General features: G+C 32.5%; 2 protein-coding genes and 1 long non-coding RNA gene across 4 annotated transcripts; 1 reads left to right on the top strand and 2 right to left on the bottom strand.

Moving 5' to 3' along the window:
* Positions 1-95: 95 nt before the first annotated feature.
* Positions 96-4,806, bottom strand: LOC18099635 (uncharacterized). Its single transcript, XM_006383585.3, has 10 exons — positions 4,792-4,806; positions 3,809-4,074; positions 3,636-3,687; positions 3,470-3,543; positions 3,137-3,238; positions 2,155-2,295; positions 1,708-1,759; positions 1,297-1,370; positions 697-786; positions 96-327 (listed from the first exon to the last, which is right to left on the bottom strand). The coding sequence occupies exons 1-10, from the start codon at positions 4,804-4,806 to the stop codon at positions 300-302; spliced, it is 894 nt and encodes a 297-aa protein (XP_006383647.3). The 3' UTR covers positions 96-299.
* A 433-nt stretch (positions 4,807-5,239) lies between these two features.
* Positions 5,240-9,607, top strand: LOC7492495 (polyadenylate-binding protein 3). 2 transcript variants are annotated; one of them, XM_024601178.2, is made up of 7 exons: positions 5,240-5,693; positions 6,254-7,029; positions 7,146-7,223; positions 7,324-7,413; positions 8,019-8,297; positions 8,778-9,002; positions 9,110-9,607. In XM_024601178.2, the coding sequence occupies exons 1-7, from the start codon at positions 5,435-5,437 to the stop codon at positions 9,329-9,331; spliced, it is 1,929 nt and encodes a 642-aa protein (XP_024456946.2). In that variant the 5' UTR covers positions 5,240-5,434; the 3' UTR covers positions 9,332-9,607. The 2 variants fall into 2 exon arrangements, with proteins under 2 accessions (XP_024456946.2, XP_002307526.4); XM_002307490.4 differs by having other exon boundaries at positions 7,998-8,297.
* A 1,464-nt stretch (positions 9,608-11,071) lies between these two features.
* Positions 11,072-11,931, bottom strand: LOC127905298 (uncharacterized). Its single transcript, XR_008059187.1, has 2 exons — positions 11,701-11,931; positions 11,072-11,613 (listed from the first exon to the last, which is right to left on the bottom strand). It is a non-coding gene; the product is annotated as an uncharacterized LOC127905298 (long non-coding RNA).
* Positions 11,932-17,763: the final 5,832 nt, after the last annotated feature.

Below are 17,763 nucleotides of genomic sequence, written 5' to 3'. Positions count from 1 at the left end.
TGCATCACTTAAACACCATGCTCTACTTGAGATTCGAAATAAAGGGTAAACTAAAACAAATCCACAGAAAATCTGCCAACAAGTCACAAAGTCTATACAGCTATAAACAATCAGGATTCAATTGATCAATATATACAACAATTGTTTGCATTATGCATGCTGAAACAGCATGAATACTGAGAATTTTTACAGTGAGAAGGAACTTGTAAACACTCTCTGTCAGAAATGTGTAATATATAGTTTATACCAGAATAGCCTATAAACTTCATGTTCATCAACTCCTGTCATGTGTATGACTGTTACGTTCTCTCATACCTGTTCTCTGCCCTACCATGGACAAATAATTCTGCAGTTCTCAGGGAATAAAACAAAAATGATATACAATGGAAACAGTTCAGGAGAGCAGCTAGTAAATTTCCAAATCTTTCCACAAACAAAAGCTAACACGGGTACTTGGAAGGAGAAATTAGTATCCTGATGCTTAATAGCTCAATTGCAAGACCATAGTAATTAACATTTAACTTCCTCATTTTCTGCCATATTGTGATTGTATATGTAGAAACATCAGTGCGAACAAGTCACTACATAACCAGTCACATACTCTGATCCCTCTACCTGCCCGCCCATAATATTGAACCCAGAAATACTTAATGCTACAGCAATAATTTAAAACACAAACAGGTGTACTAGACTTGCCTGTTGCCTCTGTTAAATAAGATTAGGTAAACTGGATCTTGAGAAGTCAGCTGCACCAGCTGTTTGACAACGTAGGCGCAAGTAGTCATGCTGAAATATTGCAAGGGTGAAATATTAGTGCCTTCCAAAAGATACAAAATGCCTATGATGGTGTTAGATCAATAAAAGAAAAGTGTTCAAAATATCGTACAAGTCAAGATTTTAGTTTTCATTAAATTCATTTTCACCAAATATCTCTTAGATTCTTGTATCCCTAATGGACAAACGTTTTCATAACAAACATATTACATCAACAACAGTACACTACGCCCTGTACTGGTTTTAAGGTGAAATTTGGACACCAAGAAAATAGCATGGAAGGAAAGTGAAAAGGAAAAATACATTTTATCAATTAAATTTTATTTCCCTTCCATATGTATCTGAAAATTCTTGTATCCTACAGATGGATTATACATCACATAAAGCAATTGCAGATCTTATAGCAACTTTATTTTCATAATGTTTCATGACTTGAAAATTGCTGGCGATTCTTATACTTGTTGACAAACAAAACAAATCATGCTTTATATTTGAGGATCAAGGCTATGAATGAGATATTACCTCCCAAAGCATATCAATAACAATATCCATAAGAATCCACTGATCAAACTCGATTCCTTGTAGGCAACCCAAACCTAAATTCATACAAAAGGGCATTATTCATTTGAAAGAAAATGCACAAGGATAACTAGTTAAACACAAAATCTAAAATGATTCTTAAATTTTAATATCCCATAAGATCTTTAACAATTTTTTAAAAGAAAATCAGAATCTTGTGAGACAGTGGGAATGATACAAGTATAAAGGTGTGCATCATTGCCCGTACAGTCCATACATGACTGTTATAAATTTCTTGTAATAAATAAAATGTATTGAGTACCCCATGAATCGCACAAGTTAAATAAGCTCTGAAAGATTAACTTCAAGAATAATGGAGCAGGAAACAATCTAAGAAAAGTAATTTACACCTACCGAAAGAGCCACAACATTGATATAGAAGTCAATTAGTGTTGCAACCACCCACCTGCAAAAATGCATTGTACAATCAATATTGTAGAAGTGAATAAAGACCAATTTCATGCGAGGAAAAAGTAGCAAATATCTCTAAAGAATGAAAGGAAACAAAAACTAATGGTTAGATATAAACAACATTTAAAGAATCAGTGAAATCTCTTCATAGCTTTCTTCCCTGCCCCTCCCAAAACAAAGGCCAACGAGAAGACTTTCTAATTGAAAAGAAGCTCATCACTGGGACCATGCCTTCCCTTTTTCCCCTGGAGACTGGAGTGATTCGAATCAACACCCCATGTTTTCAACTACAGGGAGATGAATTCAACTACATAACCACCTTTATCTAATAACATACTCAGCAAGTGGGGAAATGAAATGGAATGAGATAAAAGGAAACTAAAAACTTACGGAGTAAGAAGCTCTTTGCGAAAAGGAGAACCATCAGTTAGTAGAGTGTAAATCAAAGTTCCCAACATCAGAAAACCCAGAACACTGAAAGCAATCCTTGCACTCATGACAGCAGATTGCTTCATCTTTTGTTCCACGCCCCTAAAAGTAAGTTTGTTTGTCAATGCATGAGCAACTATTACATAAAGGGAGAGACGGAGAAATCTGTATAGCTTGTTGAGTCTGTTTTAGATGACGTATCAATGGACTTGTAAAACAGAATAACCACCAAAAGAAAAGCAAAGAATCGTGTTCCTGGTGCTATGGAAGATATTCTCTTCCTTCTAAAAGATTCCTAACCAGAATTGTGTCATGTTAAAACAGGATTACAAATCAGAGCAACAAAACTATAAAATGGCGGTTAATGAAAGAAGATGTTCAACCTTTTTAAACAGTAAAGCACCCACCCAGACTTCCGCTATTAATGTCTATGAAGAAAAATCTCCAGTTTCTATGAAAAATTCCCCACCCTTCAAGACAATTATAAATTTCACACATCAACATAGACATGCGTGTTTTTCCACTTGAAACCAAGTTTTTACTTACGAATTGAAGCGTTCAAGCATTCTATCATCAGATAAAGGGGTGTGCACAAAAAATTAAAAAAAAACTTGCAGCATTCTTCGCATCATGGCAACAAATGCCAGATACAGAATTAAAATGTTGGAGTAGAATTTTAAACTTTGGAGCGTACTTTTTACCATTTCAAAGGCTACTGATTTAGGGAAGCCAATGTGATCAAAAGTGGTTATGCGCATGGTTCTCTGCTTCTACAAAAGCAACACACACACACACAAGACACAAGCTTTGAGCAACTGAAAGGAGCAAAATGGAAACTTGAATAACTTCGAAGTCCTATATGGGCTACAACCTTACTACATTATTTTAATAATATTCCAGCATTAGTGCATAATTCTAGAAACCAGAAATTCGAATCACATACTTGCTTTCATGCCGCAATAGTACACGATACACCGGGTCTTGCAAAGATTCTTTAGGTGACAACTTGAGAAATTGGATAAAAATGTATACACACGTTGTAATACTGAAAATATTGTGCAAAAAAAAACAAAAAAATTAGACAACAAAGCCTGACAATATATTGCAAGACTACCTTAAAGAAGTAACCTTTTGACACTACATCCATTTCTATCAACAACAACTACCACGTTTCAATTAAGTTCTTAAAGAGCTTCTTTTTTATATAAAAAAAGGTTCTTGAAGAGATTTGCACTTGATGGAACAAAAATTAAAGTACAATAACTACAGGACATACCTGCCAAAGCATATTAGCAGAAGTATCCAAATTGTTGCAGTAAGAAAGTTCGATTCTTTGTAGGAAATCCAAGCCTAATTGATAATCAGCAGACAAGTCTCTCAATCAAACCATGCCATGTTCTTAGCTTAAGAACCAGAGCCAATAAATAGAAAGTTAGATGTACCGCTACAGCTATAACGTTGATGTAGAAATCAACTAAAGTAGCAATCATCCACCTGCAACATAAAAAAGAGATAGAATTTTCAGTTATTTATACTACAATAAAACTCTGAAACTGCAAAGAGAATGTTTGACCTCAAAGAAATGAGTGAGAGGCAGTGTGTGTATTTTATTTACGGGGTGAGGAGGTCTCTGCGAAATGGGAAGCCATCGACGTAGATTGTGTAGACGCTACGAGAGTACCCACCATTAAACATCCCATTACTAAGAAGAGAGCTCTTAAGAAATTTGATAATGGAATTGCCATTTTCTGCTTGCCTGCTTCTTACTGTCTTCTCCAATTCTAGTCTATAAACTGCAGAGAAGAAGACGGGGACGTTGAAGACGGGGACGTTGAAGACGTCGAGATAGTGGAGAAGCTGAGTACACGTAGTCGCTACTCGCTACAAAATCGGGTTAAGATTGTAAAATTAGTAGGTGTGAAAACTTGGGCCCTGTTGGTTTTTGGGCTCCTTTCCCTTTACCCGACCCAATCTTAAGGCCTAAGGGCACTTTTTATGCACCCTTCTAATACAGTCCTTTGTTCGAGATTTGAAAGGTGGTTGAGAGTGGAAGTAAGATGTTTATGAAAGTATTTGTATTTGAAAATGTATTAAAATAATATTTTATTTTTTATTTTTTAAATATTATTTTTGATATTAGTATATCAAAATAATATAAAAATATAAAAAAATAATAATTTAAAACAAAAAACAATTAAAAAAAATATAAATTTTAATTTTTTTTAAAAGCGTTATTAAAACGTAAAAATAAATAGGTTTTTAGAGTACATAGTTCTAGATGGGCTTTTCATGCTTCGAATGATACTTCAATATTTTTTAAATTTAATTAAAAATATTTTAAAATAATATTTTTTTTATTTTTAATAATAGCACATTAAATTATTTAAAAACACATAAAAATATTAATTTGATATTTTTTTTCAAATGACAAACATATTCTCACTATTTTTTAATGATTTTAATGTGTTGATATCAAAAATAAAAAAAAAATAATGTATTTTTAAATAAAAATTATTTTTAAAATATCATTTTGCTTTCCCTTGTTGCTTTTTCCCTCTTTTTTTTTTTTTTTTTCTTTTTCACTCTTTTGTTTTTTACTTTTTCTGGGTCCATTTTACTTTCCCTTGTTCACCCCCGAAGAAACATGGATGTTTTTACTTTTTAATACATGTTTAAGAAAGTCTAGAAGAAATAGTATAGATTAATTATTATTATATATATATATATATATATATATATATATAAAACAATACATTTAGCTTAAAAAAATAGACACCAAGAAAAGCTACAATAAATAAGAACAGAAAAAAAGTCCATCCGAAAAAAGGAACAACTTGCAGGGGTAACCGGCACAAACAAAGCCTCGAATCGAATGCCACGTCATGAATCTCCCAACAAACAACAACCAACTCACACGTGCGGTTCTTTTTTTAAAAAAAGTTTTTAATTAATTAAACGAATCAAATCAAAACAAAAGATTTGGAAGAAACTGTTCCTGTCTCTTTCCTTTCCCTCGCATATATAAACTCTCTCAGCCTCCCTTTCCTTTCACTCTCCTTCCTCCACCTCTCCCTTTCCAAAGAGGAAACAAACCCAAAAAAAAAGAAAAAACAAAAACAATTGATTCCATTTATACAACAAACTCTACTTCTCTTCAATCTCCATCCCCATTCTCAAACCCTAGCATTATTATTTCTCAATTTCATTCCCTTTCCTTTTCTTTCAGAGAAGAAAGAAAGTGATGGCGGCAGCAGTTGCGGCACCAGCGGTTACGGCTCAACCAGCGGCAGTGGCTGCTACTGCATTGGGAACGGCTGAAGCAGGGCAGTTTCCGAATTCTTCGCTTTACGTTGGGGATCTGGAGCATAACGTTAACGAAGGACAACTGTTTGATCTGTTTAGCCAGGTGGCGCAGGTTGTTTCCATCAGGGTTTGTAGGGATCAGGCTAGACGAGCCTCACTTGGTTATGCTTATGTCAATTTCAGCAATCCTCAAGATGGTAACTTTTTTTCGCCTTTTATACGATTCTTTGGCTCTTGTTTTTAGTCCCTGATACTAATTTGTTTTCATGTGTTATTGTTAATCAATGCGTGCGTGCATGCATCAGTGCTGAGAATTTAATTTAATTTATTTTTTGTACTGAGTGGTGTCAATCTATTTATAGTTTTCCTAGTTATAAAGATCAATCTAATTAGTTTTTTTTACTGCAAAGGTTAGGAGAAAGAGGGAAAATTGGAGGTTTATTTATTGACGCTTGATTTTTTCTGTTTCTTGGTTTCTAAGAAAAAATTCTGAAACTTTTTTGTGCACAGTCCATGAATGCCAGCCACTGTGAACAACTCCCTGGTTTTTTCCCAGCCTTATCCAATATTTCTGATACCCTTCTCTGCCACCCTTCCTCACACCTTTTGGATGTTGCACACCAAAGTTTAATGTAATTGTCAATTTAGATTTATGTGTACATATTTTGTCCCTGTGACTTGAAGTATGAGGGCATACGTCATTTTTCTCAATCCCTTCTCAGCATTTTGATCCTGAATTTGGTTTTGTGAACTGCAGCTGCAAATGCAATGGAGCTTCTGAACTTCACCCCTTTGAATGGGAAAGCTATCAGAATTATGGTTTCCCATCGTGATCCTAGTATGAGGAAGAGTGGACATGCAAATGTCTTTATCAAGAACCTGGACACTTCAATCGATAACAAGGCATTGCAGGAAACATTTGCTTCCTTTGGGCCTGTCCTTTCCTGCAAGGTAGCTGTTGACAACAATGGTCAATCAAAAGGTTATGGTTTTGTACAGTTTGAAAATGAGGAAGCTGCTCAAAGCGCAATCAACCGGTTGAACGGTATGCTGATAAATGATAAAGAAGTTTTTGTTGGACGTTTTGTTCGACACCAAGAAAGGATTGAGGCCACTGGATCACCAAAATTTACAAATGTTTATGTTAAGAATTTGTCGGAGACAACTTCTGATGAGGACCTTAAGAAATTCTTCAGCAATTATGGTTCCATCACCAGTGCAATTGTTATGAAGGACCAAAGTGGGAAGTCCAAAGGTTTTGGTTTTGTGAACTTCCAGAGCCCAGATTCTGCTGCTGCTGCTGTTGAGAAGTTGAACGGGACCACCTTCAATGATAAGGTTTGGTATGTGGGGAGGGCCCAGAGGAAAGGAGAAAGGGAGGCAGAGTTGAAAGCCAGGTTTGAACAGGAAAGAAATAGCAGATATGAGAAACTGAAGGCTGCGAACCTGTATTTAAAAAATCTTGATGACAAAATTGATGATGAAAAACTGAAGGAATTATTTTCTGAGTTTGGATCTATAACATCATGCAAGGTATATTTTATTTATAAGTAATAAATATGATGTAGATACTTTTAAAAGTGATACTTGGGTTATTTTTCCATGTAAATAAATTTTTCTTTGTTATCCATGTGCTAATATTTCTTCAGGTTATGCTTGATCAACAAGGACTGAGTAAGGGCTCTGGTTTTGTTGCCTTTTCTACACCTGAGGAAGCTTCAAGAGCTGTAAGTTTTAAATTTTTATTTGTGATTAGATCTTGCTATCTGGCTTATACAGTTGCATTTTTTTGTATATTAATCTGCTATTACCAATTTCTGTTTTCAGTTGAATGGAATGAATGGAAAGATGATAGGAAAGAAACCCCTGTATGTAGCCGTTGCCCAACGCAGAGAAGAGAGGAAGGCTCGGCTGCAGGTGATCCTCATTACTGCATATTTTTCTCATCAAACAATTATTTTTCTCTTTTTTGCTCCAATAAGAAAACCTTTGTTGCCGGGAATCACATGATCATTTATTCAACTTTTCATATGACCTGTACATGTCTTGCATGGTCCTCAAATCTTTTTTATACTGGTGGCACCTATAAAATATGACTACTGAACTCGCCAATAGCTTTGTATCATTGTCATTGTTAATCTGGATGAAGACCTCGATTTACAGCCGGAATGACTAGTTTTTTGCTTCTTTTTTTTATGAGCTTTGGGGAGTGAAATGATTCAGATACCCTGTAAAACCAGGTCCAGATGAAGATGGATAAAGCAAGATATATTCAGGAATCTGAGGGTTGCTTTTGTCTTGCTATTTACTTTTCAAGACCTAAAGTTGATTTTTTTTCCCCATAAAACAACAGCAGTGTGCACAGAGAGATGAGAGTTATGCTTGCTCTCTAAAGTTCAATAGTTTGAAAGTATATAAGGCTAGAATCTGATGTAATCGCCTATATTTTCACTTTATTTGTAAAGTGTAGATGGATTGTCTTAAATGGCTTTTCTTCTCAGGCACATTTTACTCAAATTCAGGCACCTGGACTATCACCTATGCCTTCAGGGCTTTCTGGATATCATCCTGGGGCACCCAGGCTTGCACCACAGCAGCTCTTTTTTGGCCAAGGAACTGCCGGCATGATGCCCCCTCAGCCTGCAGGCTATGGTTTCCAGCAGCAACTTTTGCCTGGAATGCGTGCTGGTGTTGGCCCAAACTTTGTTATGCCATATCAGATGCAAAGGCAAGGACAACAAGGGCAGAGGATGGGTATTCGGCGTGGAGGGAACCACCAACAGATTCAGCAGCAACAGCAGGTACATTATCGTTTAAATGTCTTTCAACGTTTCCCTCCTTTAACTGTCACTTAAGAAAATGTCATGTTTCCCCTTACATAAGTAGTGTGATTGTTAATTTTCTTATGTTAGTTTTACTGCTTTACATGGGCAAATCATTTTAATTTTTCCTGAAGTTTTTATTGTAAAGAGGCGCTTGCTTGATTGGAACTTCATGACTAAAGTATGAGGTGGTATTATATTGCACTGCAATTTTTTAGGAACATTGTGTCTAAATTTTCTTCCTCTGATTGTTAATTACATGATGGAGAGTGGCCACTGTTATTTTCACCATTACCTGATCTCTTTGCTCTTACTATTCTCATTTTTGTTTTGTATCATGGGCTAATTGTACTCAATTCAGTGTTGCCCCTAATCTTGATATGTATTTTGAGTCGATCTAAAAACTATTCTGCTACAACTGTTTGTACATGTCTGATATATGCTCCATTTTAAATTCAGCTATTGCACCGAAATACCAATCAAGGCTTAAGATACATGGGAAATGCAAGAAATGGCATAGATTCATCTGCAGCTCCCCAAGGTTTTGTTGGTCCAGTGGTGCCTTTTCCCTTTGAGGCATCAGGGATGCCTGTAACTCCTAGTGATGCCCAGCGAACCGCTCCAGTTCCCATCTCAGCTCTCACAACTGCTTTGGCGTCTGCTACACCAGAGAAGCGCATGGTGGTATGTAACACAACATTTCTCCCCCATTTTGAGAAAATGCACCTTATGCAAGTTGGAGATGGATGTATGAAACATAACTATTGGTTTTTTTTTATGCTTACTGGCAGATGCTGGGTGAACAGCTCTATCCCCTCGTGGAACGTCTCGAGCCAGATCATGTGGCAAAGGTGACTGGGATGCTATTGGAGATGGATCAAACCGAGGTGCTACATCTTATTGAATCTCCCGATGCTCTCAAGAAAAAGGTGGCTGAGGCAATGCAAGTCCTTCAGGAAGTTGGTGCTTCTAGCGTTGGTGATCAGCTTGGTTCATTGGCACTCAATGACTGAAGCGTGCCTTATTTTTGTGGGTAAATACATATTGGTGCTTCTGAGCCCAATTTTTGTAGGGCTTGATGACCGGTCGGCCATTCTTGGAGTTTCTCTAAAACTAATATTCTAGGACCTTATTTTGTTTAGTGGATTGGTGGCTTGCCACCGAAATTGAGTAGATTTTTTTATCTGGATTCGAGGACATGAAAAGGCTAGCGATTTTTAGGATTATCATGTTATTTTATGTTTCTCCGAACTATTATTTTTTGACCTATCATAGAATTTTATTCTGGATTTTGGTTTTTTTTTTTATGATAATGCGTGGCTATTGGTTAATTAATTATACAGTGAGCTATAAATTGGGCTAGGAATGAGTTGACAGGAGATCAGTGGTGTTGTGGCCTGTGGGTTGAAGAGAATGCGATCCCATTCCATCATCACCGCCATTCTCGAAAGACCTGGTGAGCAAAAGACGAATCAAGTTTTTCTTTAATAATCTTATACCCTTTTTCTTAACAAAAATGGTTGATATGACATTTCTACCCTGTCAGATTCTGCGTTCCCGGTGTTGCCAGGCTATTATAGCTCTGAAAACTTGGGGGTGACATGGAGAATTTTTAGCACGCAATGCAATGCAATGCGGGCACGATTTGACTTTGCTGCAGTCTTATCTCACAGGCGACAGTGAAAACTAAGCGTGTTCAATATGTCCCTGAGCTCCTGCCACCTAATAATGAGTCCCGAGTCCCCAGGTGGATTTACTATGGTTCATGAATTTGTAGCGTCAGCTTGCAAAATTTTGCATGTTCATTGCCTTGTTATTGTTTTCAGGAAACGAGGGCATGAACAACGCATATGATGCCAAACCTAACTCTAATTTCTATTCTATTTAGGTAATAAATATATTTTCTAAATTTCCCTATATTTATTTTTCAAAAAATATTTTCTAAAAAATATTTTTTTATATTTGTTTCTTTTTAAATATTTTACAGAAAAATTAATCAATGTAAAATATTTATAGTTAACTTTTAAATTTAATTTATTTACTAAAAAATATTTTTAATTCATCAAATTTCATAAAATATTTTTTGAATAATAAACCATTCAACTATTTCAACCACTATTGTCACCTCACCAGCATCTCCTCTATCATCATCATTTTTTTTTCTCCACCACTATTATCATCTCATAAGCGTTATAATCATCTCACCACCACCTTCTCCATCATCATCATCGTGTTAGCACCACCACTATTAAGTCTGTCATTATCTTACCACAACCACGACCACCTCACCATTATTTTTTTCATCTTTACTATCATACTATTATCATTATCATTGTCATCTCATCACCACTATTATTAAAAAAATATTTACATCTAACATATTTTTTGAGATGAAAAAAAAACCTTATTTTCCAAAGGTGCTTAACTACAGTAACTACACCAGCGTGAGTTCAAGATGATGTCATTAGTTAGAAGCTGCTTTTGTCCTTTCTTTCCCTCTCGACAGAATAGAAACTAAGTTGAAATTGCATGGATTGCCGTACAATCAATAAGTAAGAAAGAGTGTTCCTTTTTGTATCTACTTTCAGGAAGAGAAGTGGGATACCGCCCATCGCCTTAGTCGACTTGTTCCTGAGATGAGAAAGCTTGACTCGCTTATCAGAGCTTGGAAACATGACGGTTTCTCTGAGCTTTAATTTTAGCAACAATGAGGACTCTACTGCCTTGGAGTGTACTTGCCAGTTACCACTATATTCTGTTTTGTATGCACAAATGCATTTGTTTATATTCTCTAGTCTCTGATTTAATTACATGATGAGTTTCCAGTATCAAATGTGCCTTTCCCGAGGAAGATTAAATTTAAAACCTCTTAAAGCAGTGAAAAAAGCACAACCACTCAAACGAGATCAACTACACTCCAAATTAGTGACAAATAGCTCAAAACTTTCCTAGTTTCAGTTAGTTTTCGTTTCTGGCCAATATAGTAAGAGTGATGAACAAAGTAAAAGATCTTACACATGAAGTCTGGGCGAACATCATCTTCTACCTTTCGATTGTCATCCAATATGGTCTCCCAATCGCCATAGCTCTGGTGGTGAGCTCCAACATTTCTTCCCCTCCCAAAATTAAAACCATCCTCATCTAATATCATGTGATCACCCCATTTGGAAGCTTTGGTTTTCCCAATTGTTGGCTGGGAAGTCTTTGCCTCCTCCTCCTCACTTGTTTCATGCAGTCACGATCCATTTTGAATTCTCAGCAGTCTTTGTAGAACGTTATTTTCTTGATTCCTTGTCTGCAACTCAAAGTTAACCAAAACAATTAAAACTATGAAACTTTAAACATGAGAAATTTCTCAATTCATTTATTAAAATTCCAGTACCTCGAGATAAGTCAATTGTATTCCTCTTAGAAAAAATTGTCATGTACAGATTGCCTTTGCAGCTATCTCCACACTACCAGGCCCATAATCATAGTTCCTCAATTTGGGTTTCTTGAAGCCACTGAACTAGTCCTCTCCTGCACCATCGGATTTCCCATTTCCCGTAGGGCGATGAAGGTCGTCTGCATAATCTTCTTCTGTTCTGGGTGGCTAGGGATTCTTGGTTTTGTTTCTCCATCTGTTTTTTTTTTTTTTTTTTTTCTGGAGGAGGGGGGGTTTTGGTGGTTTAAATTTTGGGCCAGCTGCTTGAGATGGGTCATGGCCCAATGTATTATCGTAAAGAGCTACACACTTGTAATAGAATTCTCCATAAGCGTCGAAGGAGTTTCAACTTTCAAGTTCGAGTTTGAAAGATCCACCACTTATATTATTTAATGTCTTGTTTGTTTATTGAAAGTAATTTTTAAAAAATTATTTTTTAAATTTTTATTTATTTATTTATTATTAAAAAAAATTAATTAATGAAAAACATTTTTCAATTAAAAAAATATTATTATTTTCTATTCAACTCTTCAGGGTACTACAAGAACGGTACGATTATTTGATTGATTATGAACACATTCATTAAAAAAAAAAAAACACTATTACAAATCATACACAACCAGTAATCCCAAATAAATATTTAAATGTCATTTTATTATGATAGCTATGGCCTGAAATTATTTGATTGATTATGAACACATTTGAAGACTCTTCTTCCAGTTAAAAGGATAACGAGGAAACTAATTTTATTAATAATGGCGGCTATTGTTTTGAATAATTAAAAGTGTTTTTAAAATAACATTTAACATAAATAGTACTCTGTTTTCGTCCTTGCAAATCATCCCACGTAAGTATCCGGTCATCCAATGCATATAGTAACCTGAGCTGCACCTTCGAACATTTGTTTTTTAAGGTGTTTTTATTTTAATTTATTAAAATAATATTTTTTTATTTATTTAAATTTATTTTTAATATTAACTTATCAAAAAAATAAAAAAATTATTTAATAAAAAAATAAAATTTAATAAAAAATTAGATCAACCATTACCCCCAAACAAATCCATTATCTCACTATTACAAAATCATCAACTATTCACTAAATTATTTTTTTTATTATTTTAAATGGAAAATACTTTTTAGAAATTCAGAAAAACTAAAAAATATATTATTATTTGTTTATTATATCAAATTTAGTTCTTAATATTTTGTTTTGAATTTTTTTATTTTTTTCTTAATTTCATCCCTTAAAATTTAATTTGATTTGATTTTTATATTAATTTTGGTTCTTATTATTTTTATTGATATTTTTTTTCTCCTAGTATTTTTTTAATTGAAATTCTTTATATATCAGATTTGGTTCTTGTTATTTTTATTATTATTCATTTTATTTAAAATAATTTATGAAATCAATTTTTTTTTTCAATTTCATCATCTTTCAATTTTTTTTATCGTATTTGATCATTATTCTTTTAATAAACTTGGAATAATAATTAAAACATTAACAAGTTATTTTTCAGCTTATTTTTCATGACATAGATAAATACCGAAAATTATTTTTCAACTCATTTACCATAACACAACTAAACATTGAGAAATAATTTACTTTTTAAGAATTTATTTTACATGAAAATTATCAAAAAAAAAAAACTAGATAAAATGCAATTTCTTATCTCAGCTATGTACGTAATTGTATCTGTCAGAAAGACAGATTATAAGAAGAATGAACGAGGGAGAAGAGGTGAGACTTGAAGAATGAACTAGGGTGTGCCAGTACAGAAATACTAAAGGAAATAAATTTTAGTGCATTTTTTAAAATAAACCAAAAGATTTGAAAAAAAAAAAAGTAACAGTATTGTACTAACCCATTGTATTTTTTAATTAAAAATTTATTAAAATGATATTTTTATTTATTTTTTACATCAACTCATTAAAAATCATTTAAAAATACCCTAAAAAACATCAATTTAATATTTTTTTAGAAAAAAAATATTTTAAAAAATACACAATGTTAAATAAGTACCATGAATTGCACTATTTCCCTGAAGAGGGCTCTCTCCCTCTCTCTATCTCTCCCTCCCCTTCCAGTTTGGTCATCTAACTTTATTTATTGTCTCATCTTTTCAAGTTATATTGGGGTGATTTATGTGCCAAGTTTTTTCTCGTGGTATGTTTTCACGTATGAGAAGTGTCAAAAAATTATTTTAATATTAAATTAAAGATTGAGTTTTTTGGAATAAAATATTAGGTTGAAGTTAAAAAAAGAAAAAAAAGGCCCCACTTTCATTTTTTAAAAAAAAACTTAAATTTGGTCCATGAAGTCTAAGTTTATATATTTATTTTGTCATTGAAGTTTTAATATGTAATGTTTTGATCCTAAACTTTTATTTTTTTCATGTTTCAATTTTTTGAATGTTGAGGGAGGTGAGAGAAAATTGTTGAAAAATATTAGTGAGAGAGAAAGTGCTTGGATTACCATATTCCAATCACCAAAAAAACCGATCTTGGTGTCATTGAGTTCATCTTTACGAGGAGAGTTCAATGAATATGGTGTTAATTTTTAACAATGTTAGAAAAGTTATATCAAGGTGGTCCATAAAGTTTTTTTTAATTAATTTATTTCTCATTTCTTAAAGTCATTAGAGGGTGTTTTGAGGTTGGAAATTAATTTATTAAGGTTTATAGGGTGTTTTTTAAATTTTTTCCAAATAAAAACAAGTTAAAAATAATTTTTTGAGTAAAAACAAACTTGGACCTCGATTTTATGATCACTAGAGGTGACCGAGAAAATATTTAGCCAACAACAAGTCATCTATAAAAAGAAGAAGCGCATGACATGTTCTTTCAGAAAACAAAAAAAAAAAAAAAACCAACTAGGCGTACAAACATAGCCTACCGAGTCTAGTAGCTTTTGGTCTTTTTCTACTTTTTATTATTTTCATTTATTCAAATTTTACTTAATACCCTTTCTTTTATTTTTTAAATTACCTACTACTTTAAAAAAAGTAATTAATCATTTTTATTTTTATTTCGTAATATTTCAAATATTACTGTAATTGTTTTCCTTTTAAATGAAAATCCTTTGTTCTTAGGAACCATAATTAACTTCTAAAATAAAATAAAAAATAGTATGAGTATAATATTTGCACATACATCTATTTTTTGTTTTTTTTTTATTATAAAGATAAATTGATTTTAGTATTTAACTAGCTAGTTGCCCTGCACTCTATTGTGGGCCAAATAAGTTTTTTTTCTAGCAGAAAAAAAAAAAAGGTGTAACCATTAGCAATGTGTTTTTATAATTTTTTTCAATGCAATTATTTTTTTTTATCACGAGCCAAAGCCATTGTGGAGGGCTTAAAAAAATAACGTTTATAAAAAATAATTCCATAAAATTTCATGTAAAAAAATAAAATAATGATCAATATTTAATTAAACAACATAAAAAGGTGTAGCAATAGAAAAAAATATGGAAAAAAGTAATCATAAACGGATGTCTTAAAAATAGCGCTCGCTAATATATATATATATATAAACAATGATTTCATGAAAAAATAAAAAGGAATTTCAGTGGTATCCAATAAAAAAAATCAAATTATTTTCTAGTCAATGGACTAGAATGTAAAATGTAGAGAAAAGAAAAAAAATTAAAAAGTAAAGAGAAAACCAAAAAAAAAGGTTAGGTGCGTGTGTAGGATTTCATGCTTAACCCATCCAAAAAAAGCTTGGCTTACATGCCAGGTTTCTTTAATTTTTTTACATTAAAGTATGGATGACGCGTGGTTTGTTCCTTATTAAAAAAAAAAACAATATAGATGACCCGCCATTTATTGGCTTAGTTTCTAATGACTCTTTGGTTGCTAGAAAGTCGGCCCTAGTTTTTTTGCTAAAAAAATTAATTTTAGCATGTTTTTATTCAAAACATCTAGAAACACCATAAAAACCTTGATAAATTCACTTTTGGCCTTATATGAAATAAAAATCACCTAAAAAAATAAAATCAACCCCAAATAATAATAAAAATTCTCAAGCTTGGATATACCATCTTAGATGATGGGGGGGAACATATGGTGAAACTCTTCTCATTAAATGAAACTCGTTGATATCAAAATTAATATTTTTTGTGGTTAAAATTGGTGTCAGCCAAGATTTTCTCTCTACAACTGGAATTTGACTACTTTCTATCTTATCTCTCAAGCAAGAAACTCAAAATAAAAAAAATAAAGTTGTGTATCAAAATTAGAATTTTAAAAATATTGAGGGACGAAAAATATATCATTTAGAAAGTTGAAGGAACAAAATGAACTTTTCACCCTAATTTTGAAACGATCCACCTATTTTCTTCACTCTTTATATTTTGATATCCTGACTTTAAATTATATCATTTCATAACAAATTAACTTAAATTAGACATCGGATATAAAAGGGCAAATGTTTTTTTAAAAAATTGGTTTAGGGAGGAAAAAAAAGACATCGTGGTAATCTACAGTGTCTTGTGTCTCTGTGTATGACTATAATGATTTGCTCATGCTTTTTAGTATTTTCTATAATTACTTGTAATGATATTTTTTTATTTATTTTATTAAGTATAAACTCTATCTTTTATTAAAAAAATCATGATATGAAAACATATCCATAAAATCAATGGTTTTTTTCTTTTATATTAAAAATTAATTTAAAATCTTATCTATATCGTAATGTGGATTAGAGTACTTGACAATAACAAAAATCAGTAAAAAGTGTTTTGACAAAAAAATGACTTGAATCAACAAGTTATAGATTTCGGGTTGTGAACATGAGATGGAGAGCTCATTTGGTATGTGGCAACAATTGTTTTTCAAGATGTCTTTTGTTTAGAAATATATCAAAATATTTTTTAAAAAATTTATTTTCGACATTAGCACATTAAAACAATTTAAAACACCTAAAACAATTATTTTAGAGAAAAATAAATAAATAAAAATGTTTTTTTTTAAAAAAACACTTTTAAAATACAAAAACAAACATACTCAGAATCTTGTATGTCATTTAAAAAAAACATAGGATACCCTTAACATACTAGTTAGACCATCTTTCATGTTTTTTTTTGGGTTTGGTCAAAGGGCAAAGTTGCCAAAAGAATAAAAACTTTTTTATTTTATAATTGCGAATATGATTATGAATTAGGATTTTTTTTTTGTAAAAGCTGGCGAATTGACATAGGTTCAAAAAAAATTAACGAAATAACACAGTTTGATCATGTTGCGCTTCAGAAACGCGACATGGTCAAACTCCAATCTTCTACCTTAATCGGTCGACCAGTTGGATCCAATTGTATTAAACAGTCGACCATTTTATACAAAAACCATAATTTTATAAAAAATTTCTTCCAAATATGTTTTGAGTCAAAATATACATATTTGTCCAACTTCTTGACTAAAAAATAAACTCCAATTAAAAACTAAAAAAGTTATTGTTCAAACAATAGTGAGTGATTATGAGCAGTCAAATGTGAATCTATCATAATTAAATGAGGATATGCTCCAAACAGATTGCATGGATGACCTAGCAGATGCATTTATAGATCGGTGAAATAAGTTTAGGCTTGAGAGGAGGTATGATCCTGCCAGACCAAAATAACAGCTTAAAAAGACCATAACTTTTGATTCGATCTCTGGATTGTGCTCGAATTTTTACAAGAGTTTTCGAAGGCTATTTTCTCTATAGTAGCCACTGCATCACTACGTGTATTGTCAGATATTTAGATATAAAAAATCTTCTCAAAACCCCATAATTTTAACAATTTTAAGATTTTTCTTGTTATTTTTAAAATCAATTAACCGATTTCACTAACTGTTATGAACTGATTCCACAGTTTAACCATCTCGCATTTTAAAAATACAATAACTATGTTATCATGCTTAAGAATAATATATCTAAACGCAACATTGTCTAACTACACTAATTACTAATATTTTTAATTTACTGTCCTAATTGGCAAATTTATTCCCTGAATTGGGAAAAAACGCAACCCAAGCAAACACC

Source organism: Populus trichocarpa, chromosome 5 (assembly GCF_000002775.5).
Source record: "Populus trichocarpa isolate Nisqually-1 chromosome 5, P.trichocarpa_v4.1, whole genome shotgun sequence".
Lineage (NCBI taxonomy): Eukaryota > Viridiplantae > Streptophyta > Magnoliopsida > Malpighiales > Salicaceae > Populus > Populus trichocarpa.
The sequence above is the reverse complement of the archived record's forward strand: the minus strand, read 5'-3'. Positions and strand labels throughout refer to the sequence as shown.